General features: G+C 41.4%; 1 protein-coding gene across 9 annotated transcripts in view; it reads right to left on the bottom strand.

Moving 5' to 3' along the window:
• The window catches only part of Slc24a2 (solute carrier family 24 member 2), a 245,733-nt gene extending 232,618 nt beyond the window's left edge, over positions 1-13,115 (bottom strand). For 8 of the 9 annotated variants that reach the window (XM_085839192.1, XM_029476317.2, XM_029476319.2 and 5 more), the window contains exons 1-2: positions 12,905-13,115; positions 9,479-10,559 (exon numbers count right to left, since the gene is read on the bottom strand). In XM_085839192.1, coding sequence (XP_085695318.1) covers positions 9,479-10,411 — 933 coding nt within the window. In that variant the 5' untranslated portion in view covers positions 10,412-10,559; positions 12,905-13,115. Of the gene's footprint in view, positions 1-9,478; positions 10,560-12,565; positions 12,774-12,904 lie in introns of those variants that run through there. The other variant, XM_029476318.2, reaches the window with a different exon arrangement.
• Between the last annotated feature and the right edge of the window lie 355 nt (positions 13,116-13,470).

Genomic DNA, 13,470 nt, shown 5'->3' with positions numbered 1-13,470 from the left:
ATCTCAGTGGTAGAGCACTTGCCTAGTATGTGCAAGTCTCTCAGTACAATTACCAGCACCTCAAAAACAAACAAACATTGTTAAATTATTATTTTAAACATGAGTCATGTTAAAAATATTTGGAAGGTGCTGAGTCAATAAGAGCCTAGTCTGAAGAGTGAATATAATTTGGAAGTGTGATTCATCCTTGTTGCTAATTATCCAGAGAAGCACTAAGGTCTAAGAATCAGTATGTGCTTTGGAGTCAGGCAGACACAAGTTCAAATTCAGCTTAAATTTAAATCTAAAATCATCTGTATTTTCAGGTCCCTTGATCCCTTGATCTGAAGGCAGAGATGATATCTACTTCAGAGTATGGCGATGGGTGAGTCGGAAAGGAAGTGCTGTCTAGTTTTCTGATCCTCTCTGCCCTTGACTCGGGAAGGCCAGCAGGGCTCAGCAGGCTCCGGTAGCACAGAGAGGCAGCTGCAGCTGCCAGCAAGGGTATTCACTGCCAGAAGCTGCGAGTGCCAAGGAGGCCGAGTGTCCTGCAGTAAACTTTAAATGACTTTCCTCCATGCACACTGTTCCCCATCTGTCCAGAAGAGCCATCTCCCAAGGCATGCTTAAGTTAAATTACAGCTTAATTAAGTTGATTAAAACATGCAAGTGAAACATCACATGTAAAGCAGTTAACGATAAGAGTTGGGTGATATTAATATGATTAGCATCTGGTCTTCTGATAGTGTCAACATATGAGATTTCTAGTTGGCCTGATTAGGATAGTCAACAGAGTATTAGTCCTTCTAAGTACAGAAACAATATGCTAAAACACTGATATACTAGGTCATCTCAAACATACATCTTAATATATCAGGCGGTTAGACTACATCACCATTTCTCTACAGGGAAACAGAGATCTTGACTGGTAGAAAATCCCCAAGGTCATATGGCCAGGGAACACATGCCAGATTTGGAACCTCTGTCTCAAGGCCTCCTCTTCAGAATAATTCACCCATTCATTCAACAAAAGAAACAATGGCAAAAGCTTCCTGATGGTATTTAGGTATGGAAATGGGAAAGACGAGAAAGCTAAAGTTAGGATTCTCAGCATATATTTGTAAGAGATCTTCATGTTAGTCATCAGAGTGAACTTTAAAATTGACACAAAAGACATAGGAAACTGGCAATCCACACAAGAAAAACCTAATTTGTCATAAGCATATGTTTTAAAGCAGAACCTCCCAATTAATGAGAGAAATGCAAATGAAAACGAATCAAAATTCTAGCTTTCACCTGAGGAATTGGAAAACATCACAACAGTTAATATTCAATACTGAAGAATGCAGCAATGCAGTAGAAACTTTAAAAAGCTCAAAACCCCTGGTGCTAAGTTTCTTCTTCTATAGAAGCTCATATGCAATCTGTCATGTCTTCTTTTATAGCATTAGTGAAACACAACAATAAATAATACAACATGATAAAACTAAATCGTATTTAACATATTCTAAGAAGAGGACACACTCTCAATAGGTTAAGAATTTTTTTACACCATGTTAAGTAATCTATAATTAATATAATTTTTAAATCATGCATGTCTAAAATCCTTTCAGTTTGTGCAAATTTTTAGGTATACATGTACACAAATCAGTACATGTGCAAATGCATATGTATGAGAAATCTAGAGGAATACAAGCAAAAGTGATGTTTGGATGGCGCAATGAAGAGATTAGAAGCTACTTCAGATTCCCATCTTTAGTAGTTTCATGTTTTACAGTCTTATAAAAATGAGTATGTTATTTTAGAGTCTGGTTAAAACATATAATTTTAAAATTCAGGTCTAATATTTAAAATGTCCCCATATGACTTCCTATTAGAATATCCTCTTAAAATTGATTTGACTCAAAATTTTGCTGTTGGCAGGATGCTTGTTGATGAGGGTTTTTTCGTCCACAGATAGGCTACATTAAACACCCTGGGAATACATTATTAAAATTGCCCATCACTGTCACCTGCTACATATGTTATCTTCTAAAAAATCCACAGGCTAAAATGTATTTCTGGCAATATGATAGATTATGTACTCAGAAAATCCCTTCTCAATATGTCACACCCCAAATACTAGATAACCTCAAACAAATGAAATAACTCAAATACAAGGCAATAACAATGAGTACTGAAGTGTGGTGTATAAGATCTAGAACAGTACAGGGAGAAACAAACAGAAAAAAAATCAAAATAAAGGGCAAGGAAAAATTATGAAAAGAAACAGCAAGGTTAGACAATAGAAAGTATAGGGGTATGACAGAAAAATGTTGTTGTCAAACACACTGAGTCTCCAGTTCAAAGAAAATGACTGTCAACCTGGAAAAGAAACAAAATATAGCTGCATTCTGCATATGACAGACTTATATGAAACAAAGTAAGATGTGTGAAATCAAAGAATGGGAAAATTAGACATGCCAAATACCCTCAGGAAAGGTTAACACAACAGCTTCATTCTCCTTTTTCAAAGAGATTTAGTATGTGTGTGTGTGTGTGTGTGTGTGTGTGTGTGTGTGTGTTTGAGGGAGAGAGAGAGAGAGAGAGAGAGAGAGAGAGAGAGAGAGAGAGAGAGAGAGAGAGAGAGAGAGAGAGAGAGAGAGAGAAGCCAGGAAAGGGCTACATGTGTCTTCCTCTATCAGTCTCTGCCTGTTCCTCTAAGGGGTCTCTTCTTGATCCCTGGGCTTGCATTTTTCCTTCTAGGTTGCAAGTCAGCAAACTCCAGAAGTCTTCCTGCCTCTGGCCTGCTGGGAGTTGTGGTTAAACCTGTATGCTGGACCCTGGGCTTGTTACTTGGCTGCTTGGATCTGAAGTCCTGGACTTACATAGCAGGAGCTCTTAACTTTGATCTGCTTCATCTCCTCCACATTCTGATTTCTAGAATGCAGATCTGTAATTGGTTCTATCAACAAGGAGCAGAAGAGGAGAGGGAAAGAGAAGGCAGGGAAGTGGAATAGTAGAAGACTGGGGCAAGGTAATGGCTTTTCTGCATTGCTCACCAACTCAGAGTTTAAGCCAGAGAAAACCAGATTAAAAGGTGCGGGTGCGGGGGGCGGGGGGAGTCAAATGTAGACTTAATGCATGAAATATCCTTGACCTTGAGGGTCTTCCAAAAGGTCTCACTTATTCTAAACCACAGCTACTTACCAATTGGTTAATAAAAGGAAACAAAACAAGAAAAATAGCAGCATGTTATATCTCTATCTAAATGAATATATAACACTCGAAATTCTAGTTGATTACAGATTTGTGACTCCTAAATTTTCTTTCTGTTCAAAAAGATGATCATTTTTCACATCTCTTTAGAAATACGTCTTTCCTAGCTTGTGCATGCACACCTATAATCCAAGTACCCCCTGTAGCTGAGCAGGATTGAGGTTGCCAGTTCAGCCTGGGCAACACAATTAGACTAGGAAGATAGAAAGGAAGAGGGGGGAGGGAAGGATGGTGGAAAGAAATAAAAACCCTTTATTTTCGTAAGACTGATCTTGTCTTCCTTGATATCTGTATATGAGCTTTACTGATTTATATACTAACTTTGGGAGGGCTTGAGTTTCCTAACACATTCTGAATCTTAAGCAAGCTTTGGGCTACACACGACTGTTTATAAAATTACTTGCGATTTAATGAGAGAAATGCTAACTATGTAAGGAATATTTATAATGTTTTAATTCTAATTTCCTCAAGGATGTAACTAACAATTTCAACTGCAAAAAATGTTCTCAACTTCCAGGAGCAGTTAGATTGACTAAAACAAGGTGCTCCCAGATTGCTAGAGTCTGGCATTCCACTATGTTGCTTTCAGGGTCTTTATTTGGATCACTTCCTTGATTAGAACTCAGCTGACTTGCTGTCAGATTAGTGTGCCAAGTCTAAGAAGCTAAGTACCATGGACAGCTGCTTTCTGGGCCAGTGACAGCCTAGTATAGTGACACATCAAAACCAGGTCTCAGCAGCTAGGCACTCCCTAAAATGTCTGCATATCCTGAAAAGAGACTGCTCTAACACCCAGTACCAGTAACCAGCTACGATGGGGCTTGAAAAACAGGGTCCCAATCATTCTATGCCTAAATGCTTTAAACAGATGTTATACTTAGTACAGGTATTTCTGAGCCCCTTTCAAATGGTCTCCTTATTTCAAGCAAAATTCTGGGCAATAAAATTTCAGGACAAACCACACATGCATATTCTCTCTCTCTCTCTCTCTCTCTCTCTCTCTCTCTCTCTCTCTCTCTCTCTCTCACACACACACACACACACACACACACACATACACACACTCACATTTGGTTTCACTGGACTTGTTTACATGTGTAACATGTAAACAATAGTCACTGTACATAGTTAGTCATTAGGTTTACGAAGATTATCACATGGTAAATACATTCCCCTGGGACGCACAGCAACCTGCTTAACCCAGTGAGCCACTAAAGTAAATTTATCCTTCAAGGAATGCTCTTATAAATTAAACCCAGAATCACTTATTTTGACCTACTGTTCATTTAAGAATGAAACAATGAAAGAGGGGAACCAACATATACTGACCACACCACTGTCAAAGGCTACGCTAGATGCTTTGCTTGTTAGTGATCATTTAACTGCTTTTGCAGTCTTTAGAAAACTAATGCTATTAATTTCATCTTCAAAGTTAAGACGCTTGAGGCTCAGAGAGCTTCAGTAATTTCTCAGAAGCCACTAGGACTGTTACATGGATGGGGTTTAAACCCCTCTCCTGATACCCAGGGACGTCAGGAAATTACTCAGGGTACTTGTGGGACAGGTTTCATGGGAGAGGAGATAGAATGAACTGGTAAAAAGTGCTAAAAGGGAGTAATGGGACAGGAAGGGTTAAACTGAAATGGGGGAACAGAGAGCACAGTAGAGGAGGGAATACGGAGAGAAGTACATGGTACTAAAAACATTTCTAAGAAAGGCATCAAAAACAAATAGGAAGTAGGTGCTTCCTATTATAAATACAAATACATTAAGAGATAAAGTAGAGTTACCCGTAGCAGGCAAAACCACCTTCATTAGACACCACGGGCTATCAAGTCAAAATCCCAGCACCAGGAATGAATTCTTTATTTTGGAGCTGTTGTTCAGAGTGGTCCCATACCCCCCACCCCAAGAATTACATGCTATTTCACATGCTCTTGGCTACGGCCTATATAAGACCCTACTTCTGAAGCCACCATACACTTGAAGTCATAGAACATGGAGAAATCCAACTGGTATTGGCCTGGACTTTTTATCCCTAGCTAGTGTGTATAGAGAGGAAAATACTAGGCATGCGACCAGAGGAGAAAACTCATCAGCAGTTTTACTCAGCTATGAACCCTGTAAGCTACAATAATGACCAGACTGGCAAGACATATGCACTGGTGTAATAAAGGCATGACTATCATGGGAGTAACCAACCACTTTGTAAAAAATTGACTTGATTCGCCCTGCACAAGATGAAACCTATACGCTATTATCCAGTCACAAGGCTGTAGCTAGATAAATGAAAGGTCCCAGAGAAGAATTTACTGCTATCATTTTGTTTAATGGATAGAGTTAAAACTAAGTCCTAATGACTTATTATCATATTGATAGATCACTATAGATCCTTACACCTAGAGATCAATACATCTCTCAATCCTCAACCGAAAAGCTTCAATTTGCAGTAGATAGTTATTAACACAGAGATTCAAAACTGGCCAAGGTGCATAGAATAAGAGACAGAAGGCTGCTCAGACCTAAAGGAACATATATACTGTATTCCTTTCTTCCAAGGCTCAGGAATCATGGTGGAAGAGGGAACAGAAAGATTGTAAGAGCCTGAGGCAGTGGACGACTATAAGAAAACATGTCTTCTGAACACAGTAAGGCAGACGCACAAAGGAATTCCCAGATGTTGCGATAGCATGCAAAAGGCCTGTGCAAACTCAAGCCAGACTAAGTCCCACTGTGACGAGTGGAGGAGGCCATACAAGCTTGGTGCTATTGGAAGCTGCTGGCTGCTGCAGAGAGGGAAGAGAGAGGAGGGATTTTTTTTTTTTCCTAAGAGTGTAGCCCTTGACAAGTTCATTACTATTCAGTGGAAGACTACACATCCAAGAATATTTGGAGAGCACAAATTGGTCTTTAAAGGTTAAAAATAAGGACACAAAGTTGGGTAGGAAGTAAAGAGGGGGCAGAACTAAGTAAAGTGGGGGGGGTAAATATGATCAAAGAACATTTTATGAAATTCAAAGAACAGATTTAAAAAGAAAAAAAAAAACTTTTCTGTCTGGGCTTCTGTATCATGTCATGACACCATGCAACATTTTACAGAAGGTAGTTGAGTCATCAAAAGAAAACTTAAACAAAGAAACAAAAAACCTAAAAATGAAAAACATACATGGGGAAGCAACATTTTATGAAAAGAATTACCAATTTCTTCATGTTCACAGTCTATTGCTTTCTGGCACAATCTATCAGTCACTATGAACCCAAATTAAGATTTCCAATGTCCTTATTGAAGTAAGTCATTTGAAAGCTAGTTCACTATGTTGAGCCCAGAAGAGTTGACTATACCAATAGCAAGAACCACTTGATGATCTGCTACCCAAAATATGTTTTTTCTGCTTTCTCAATTTCTCCTGCCCCATAATTGCAAAAACAAAGCAACAAAGTAAGCTTACAGGAAAACGAGCTAGTATTTGCTTTCTAGATGTCTATATAGTGTAGCCCTTCCTACTAAGATGCACATGGGGCACATTCAGTGTAAGGACTCTCTAAGTGTCCAGATGACATCAGAGCACTGATTCCTGTAGAAGAAACATGCTATTCCAGTCAAAGTGACCTCAGCACACCAGAAGGAAAGTGGCTATACTCAAATCAGCCCTTCTGAGATATCTGTGCTCAGAGCTGGGGAGAAAGCTCTACAGGACTCTGGAATCAGGAATGTGATAAGGACTATAATCACTTCAGAGTTCCAGCAGTGAGTCCAAAGAGATACCAAGGTATAGTTTCTTGAACAGAATCAGGTTCTTATGAACCACCCCACTTGAAAATGTATGATTGTGCCCTAGACAGATACAGGTCTGCTATGGAAAAAAACCCATCTACTCCAATTAGTTATCATGTGCTAAAAGAAAGGTTGAAGACTGCATAGATTAAATTAAAACTGTAGTATGAAAGAACCATAAGAGAATAAGCACTCATGGAAATATTTAAGATTAGAACCTCCAACTTTATGATTATGTATACTCAGAATTTAACAGATTAAAACTAAGATAGAATTAAGAATAAATTATGGATATGAGAAAGGCATGTCAGCCTGAATCCCCAACTTATAAATTATCAGAAAAGTGAGATGACAGACCTCGAATTAATCAGGTAAGAAATCTGCCAGGTCTCCTTTAGTGAGGACATTATAGTTGACTGAGTGTTCTCTGTAGCCTGCATTTAAAGCTATTTCCCACATGCATGAACCCAGCTGCATTCCTATCCCCACTGAAATCAGAATACAAACTCTGTAAGTTCCGACGTTTGCAAATGCGGCCAGCACAATGTCCAACCAAGTGTATGTCTATGTAAAGAAGGGCCATGATGGTGGGGGGGGGGGAGAAAAGAAAGGAAAAAAAGAAAAAAGAAAAAGAAAAAGGAAAAAAAACCCCCAAGGTTCAGAATTCCTCAAAAGACTTTTCACTGTTGATATGCCTGGGATATTTCTAAAATGCTTCTCAAAAATATGGCTTTTCCTGAGAACTGCCCAGTACACTGACTGAAATAGACCACAGACTAGTAAGCAAATCATTCAAACAGGCCTGAGGAGAGTTTGGGGGTCATCCTTTTTGTTACTAAGGTAGAGCACATAGCACAAAGAATGTCTTCGTCAGATGTCACGAAGGGTATGTCATCAGCTGTCACCCGTGAATGCGTGCTCGCTGCATATGGTGCTAAACAGCTCGAGAAACTACAGTTCTCAATGAGCACACTCTGAAATAAATGTTAGAATAAATATATAGTATAAACATCCGTGGACCAGAGAAGAGTAAAGGTGCTAATTACAGAAGCCTGGTGATCCAAGTTTGATTCCCCGAACCCTCACACAGATGAAAGAAAAAATGAACTCGACCAAGTTGTCCTCTGATGGACACATGTGGCATGGCACATTCACCCCCGCCACACACACACATCATGTACATGTGCATGACAAAAATATTTAAAACATTTCTTCTTTGCACGCTTTTGTGCTCTCTCTCTCTCTCTCTTTCTCTCTCCTGTTTACATAAATATCACTAGTGATTTTTCCACTCTGCTTCTACTCGGTGGCTACTACAAAAAAAAAAGATGATCATCAAACTAGACGATAATGGAATTACGTAAATTTAACTAAAATAATACCATTTTTCTCCATTTTGTGATCAAATCTCCTACTGTTTCTCAAACATCTGCTTTTTATATGTGTGAGGATTTTCCCACTTGCAAGCACGAAAAGTTCCTGTATGTACTTGGGTTTTCCGTTTAAAATCATATTCAGAGATGACATTTTTATAGCTAGACTATAAATCAGAATGCTGCATTAATTATGAAACTACATAAAAATTCACTGATGAATCTATTGTTTTTCTTTCAAATCTACATTTTTTTTAGATCAATTTCTTTTAAACTGTTTGCAAATCTGCCTCCTTAATCAAGCACCATTACCTCCATTCTCCTGTGACTGTACACTGGGCCATGTTTATTATGCTGGGCAAAAGGTCTGCTGCAATACAGAAGCAGGCTGGCCAGAGATTTCCTCTACAGTGGATACTGATTCCTTTCAAATCAGATCACATGGATCAAGAAAAATAGCATAGGTCTGGGGGTGTTCCTCAGTCTCAGGTTGCTTGCCTAGCAATGTGAGAGGCACTTGGGTTTAATCCCCAGCACCATGAAATAAAACTGACTTAAAGAGAAAAGGGAAAATATCTATAGTCACCACAATGAAGCCAAACAGCTGGTAAGCCCAGGCTGCTGCTGAAAGATACAGCTCTTATAAAACAAACTTTCTCCCCTAAACATCTGCAAAGAGATGGTTCTTGATCACTATCATATGCTTACCTAAAAAGAAAGCCCTGTCACTTGCTAAGAATATGCACATCAAAATGAAACCACTCTCAAAATCACTGGGTCTGTTTTTCCAAAAAACCAGCCAATGCTGAGTCTGACATGGGATGCTTATATAACCTATATTTACATTGTTTTTTTTTTTAACTCTATAGTAGCTTTGACACTTGGTAGACACATAGGAAAATGTCCTACAAATTATATTTTCTAATATCACTCATTGGCTCTCACAAGACTACTGAATACAATCTATTACTCACTCTAGCCCAAAGATCATCATAGTTAAAAAAACAAAACAAAACAAAAACAAGCTACAGCTTGTCAAAACATGTGCGTTTAGAACTATGCTAAGAAAACAGTTAAGACTACTTTCACTGACCTTTGCTTGGGCTTCTGGCACTGTCACCTTGATAACATTATTGCGAGATATCATTTGCTTCACCCATCTCTCTACTTGGACGTTGAACTTCATGAAAACCACATAGGCAAAATAGGCCGTTAAGAGGAGTAAGCTTTCCCACCACATGATAACGTTATCCAGGAAAAATGTGATCAACATGAGCAAATCAACGATGTAGAAGGACACATCCCGAAAGAGCGGCCACCAGGTCAGGTTTAGGATTTCTCTAGAAAACAGAGCACACATGCCAATAACAAAGAGAATATTGAACACGGCGGAACCCACGATGGTGCCAATGCCGACATTGCTGTGAGCAATGAAGACCCCTATCAGAGACGTGAAAAGTTCTGGGGCTGACCCGCCTGCAGCCATGAAGGTGGCTCCAGCCACATCATCAGAGATTCCCAGTTTTTCAGTGATGACAGTTAGAGAAGGAACAAAGAACTCATCACAGACGATGGCTAATGCTATGAACATATAGATCATCCCGATGACATGCAGAATGATGGCACCTTTCCTTCGCTCCTCCAGGGAAAAGATGTCCTTTGGGTAGTCTCCCTGGGTATGCTCAGTACTGTTCTCAGCTTGGTCTTCCTGAGAAGCAGGTGGCTGTGGGGTGTAATCTCGAATCTTGTCATTTAAGTCTAAGAGAGTTCTTTGACGGTGACCCTGTGCTACCTTGGGGCCACTCATATCACTGGCTTCTCCTCTGTTGCTCTGAGAGTCTGTCTCAGTAAAGGCACTGATTGAAAATGGGACAGTGCTCACAGCTACCAGGCCCATGACAAGGCCAATGACTCGAATTAGCTTCAGTTTTTTCCTGCTATTATAATGTCTCCTGCAGCCAAATGGTGACTCATGGGAACACCATTTCTGCAGGAGCCTGGCTGTGGGGCTTTGGTGGAGATCCATCCTGGCTTTTCTGGTGGATATGGTGGTCTTCACACTTTAGACTCAGACAGACGGTTCTGGCATACTGCTCCTTGCTTCCCAGTCGATGATGCTTATGGGCACTTCTACAGTTGGGGATCTTTACTCTTCACAGGGAAAATAGCTCCACCTAAGTTTAAATAAAAACAACAGTGGTAAGTAAGTCATACAATCTTACCTTTCTATAAAGATAACTTTGCATTTATGATGACGTCTTGTCCTGTGGCCTGTGTTCATGGGTAAGTTACTTAAGTTCTACGTGCTTCTGGCACCTTAATTTATTAATTTAATTGAAATCTTTCTCTTAATTGTAATTATGTGTGCCTGTGTGTGAGTATGTGCACATGTGAGTGCAAGTGCCCTTGGGGTCCAGAAAAGGCCTGGAGCTAGAGGTATAGGCAGTTGAGATCCATCCAACATGGATGCTGGGAACCAGACTCTGGATGTTTGCAAGAACCGAGTGCTCTTACAAATCACACACACACACATATGTATGTGTGCATATATATATATATATATATACACATATACATATACACACACACACATATATATATATATGTGTGTGTGTGTGTGTGTGTATATACACACATAGACAGAGAGAGACAGAGAGACAGAGACAGAGACAAGGAGACAGTCAAAGAGACCGAGACAGAGACACAGAGATATTGATTGATTGATCAAAAGAGTCATAGGCAATTAAAGTCCTTGCCAACCAGAATTGCTGTGTGTGTGTGTGTGTGTGTGCGCGTGTGTACACATGCGTGCACATGCTCTGAGGCTCCCATTCAGAGCCTCAACACTCCAGACAATAACTCCTATCACTGAACTACAGCCTCATAAATTGCTTTAAGATGAATTAAAGCATAAGAAGCACTTGGAAGAAGTGGTATCTAGAATGGACTCATAATCACATATATGTATATAAACCAAGTTAATATTTCAATAAGTCTGATGTTAGATTCAGATAGCTGAGATGTGTGTAAGTATGAAAAAATTTATAAACAAAAGTCAATTCATTCATTTGAAGTCATGCAACATTTGAAGTCATGCAATATCCTTCTGTGCTAAAATCGTTCCACTTCTTTTGGAACTAAGTTCTTGACAACTGACCATTATCCATTCTGCTTTCTTCTAGAACAATTATGTAATTCAGTGCATTTTCTGATTGAACCTATCATTTGGCAAGGGGTGGATTTGGGAGAAGGTAATACTGTTTTCCTGTTCACATAATAATCACAGGATATTATTTTTATGAAAGTGGTGTCACACATTAGATACAGAGAAACTGCTCTTTAAATATTGAAGTTTACAAAAAAAAAAATGTCCTGGCAACACGAACAAGCTGCTGTTTTCTTAAAGCATCTAAACTGTTTCCAGCAGGAGCTTCAAAAACAACAACCAAATCCTTTAGTCTTATTTTCAAAAGCTCCAACAAAGCTCAAGGCAGTGACATGACCAGGAGGCTATTTAGAGATACCAAGTGGGTATTTCGTAAACAACATGCAAGTTGCAGCAACACCTCTGTCGATAAAATCCTCCCTCAGTAGTCTCAACACCTATCCTTTATGCCAGATATGCAAAGCAGAGTTTTGATTCGCTATTCCACAGAAGAGGTGGGTAAAGTACCCCACAGGACTGCCGCTACAGTCAAGATTCCCTTTCTAAACAAGCCTTTACATTTCCTGTTTTTATTTTCCTTTTCGGTGCCAACGATTTCATTTTAGGAGCATTCTCTGAGATCACCTCAGGTGTAAAATTAGCTAATTAAACACAGGCCATTTACACACTGGGATTAGCTGGAACAGAGCAAGATGACCAGTCAACACAGGCTGAGTTGCAGCTGCTCCTCAGATAACCCCAGCCCATCGAATGCCTGGCTGCTTGCAGATGTCTAAGCTTAGCACCCGTGATTAAGAGACTCACAGCGCTCTAGGGATTGTCACAGTGCCGGGTCAAGACTAGCCTGGGTTGGACTCCCAAGGCTCAAGATCAGCTCCAGGGTGAGCTATGAAAACCCACTGCTCTGTTCTCTAGGATGTGCCCCCAGTTGCGCCCCAACTTTGCTTTGCATGATCTTAAACTTTTCCCATGGAGGGTCAATAAAAAAATAAAACGAAAGGGTAGCCACCCAACCTGCCATCCTGGAGCTGCGACGCCTTTGGGGTGGTGCTTGCTCCGCTTCTCCCCGGATAGCTTGTGTGTGTCTGGGGAAGGAGCGCGCCTTTGCGCATCCCCTTCTAAGTCGGGCTCTTGCGGGTGTCCTCCCTCCCACAGCCTGGGTGGGCCATGTGGGGGCTGGCAACCCGCGCCCCCGAGTGGAGAGAGTTGGCTAACTCAGAGCTGGGCCTGGGGCGCCACATTCACCACGGGGCCACCTGTGAGCCTGCGGCGCAGCTGCGCGATGCGCGCGACCCACCCGGGGACCAGCGGCACGGCGGCCGCAGAGCTGGAGACCCAGAGACCCGCACTTACCAGCACTGTTGAGCAAGGCTCACACGCCGGGCCGCTCGGGGACGCGCCTCGCCCGGGCTCACGATGGACGTCGCCTTCGCTGGCCGAAGCTGGGCTCGCGAGGACACCGAGCAGCGGGCGAGCGGTGGTGAGCCAGGCTGGCGGACGGCGCTGGGCCCCTCCCTCTCGGCGGCGCGGGAGTAGCCGCAGCTCGGCGCCCTCCCGCCTTGCGCGCCTCCTGCGCGGGCCACGCCCGCCGCTGCCGCCTGCCAGATTTCTCCGCAGTGGGGACCAGGTCAGGGTGTGCCAGCAGGCAAGGGCACAAAGGAGAAATCATACAGGTCCTTGCCATACCTGCTTCCCGAAGCCCGAAAGTGCTATCAAGTTTGGGGTCACCTATAGCAGTCACCTCCTCTCCAGTTATCTGCAGGGATAGCAGTCTCCCGATAATGTGCAAAGGTGGGAAAGATGGTCTTTAGAAAGGTACAGGCCATGGGTCAAGGTTCTTGGCCCCAGCGGAATTTGAAGCCTCTGGTTTGCAGAAACGAGACACTGAAGGGTCTTTAGTCTGGCAGGATAACTTTATT

The sequence above is a fragment of the Mus caroli genome, unplaced genomic scaffold (genome assembly GCF_978045245.1).
Source record: "Mus caroli unplaced genomic scaffold, Mus_caroli_1 scaffold_6, whole genome shotgun sequence".
In the NCBI taxonomy this organism is placed as follows: domain Eukaryota; kingdom Metazoa; phylum Chordata; class Mammalia; order Rodentia; family Muridae; genus Mus; species Mus caroli.
Note: the sequence above shows the minus strand (reverse complement) of the source record. Positions and strands in the feature narration are given on the sequence as shown.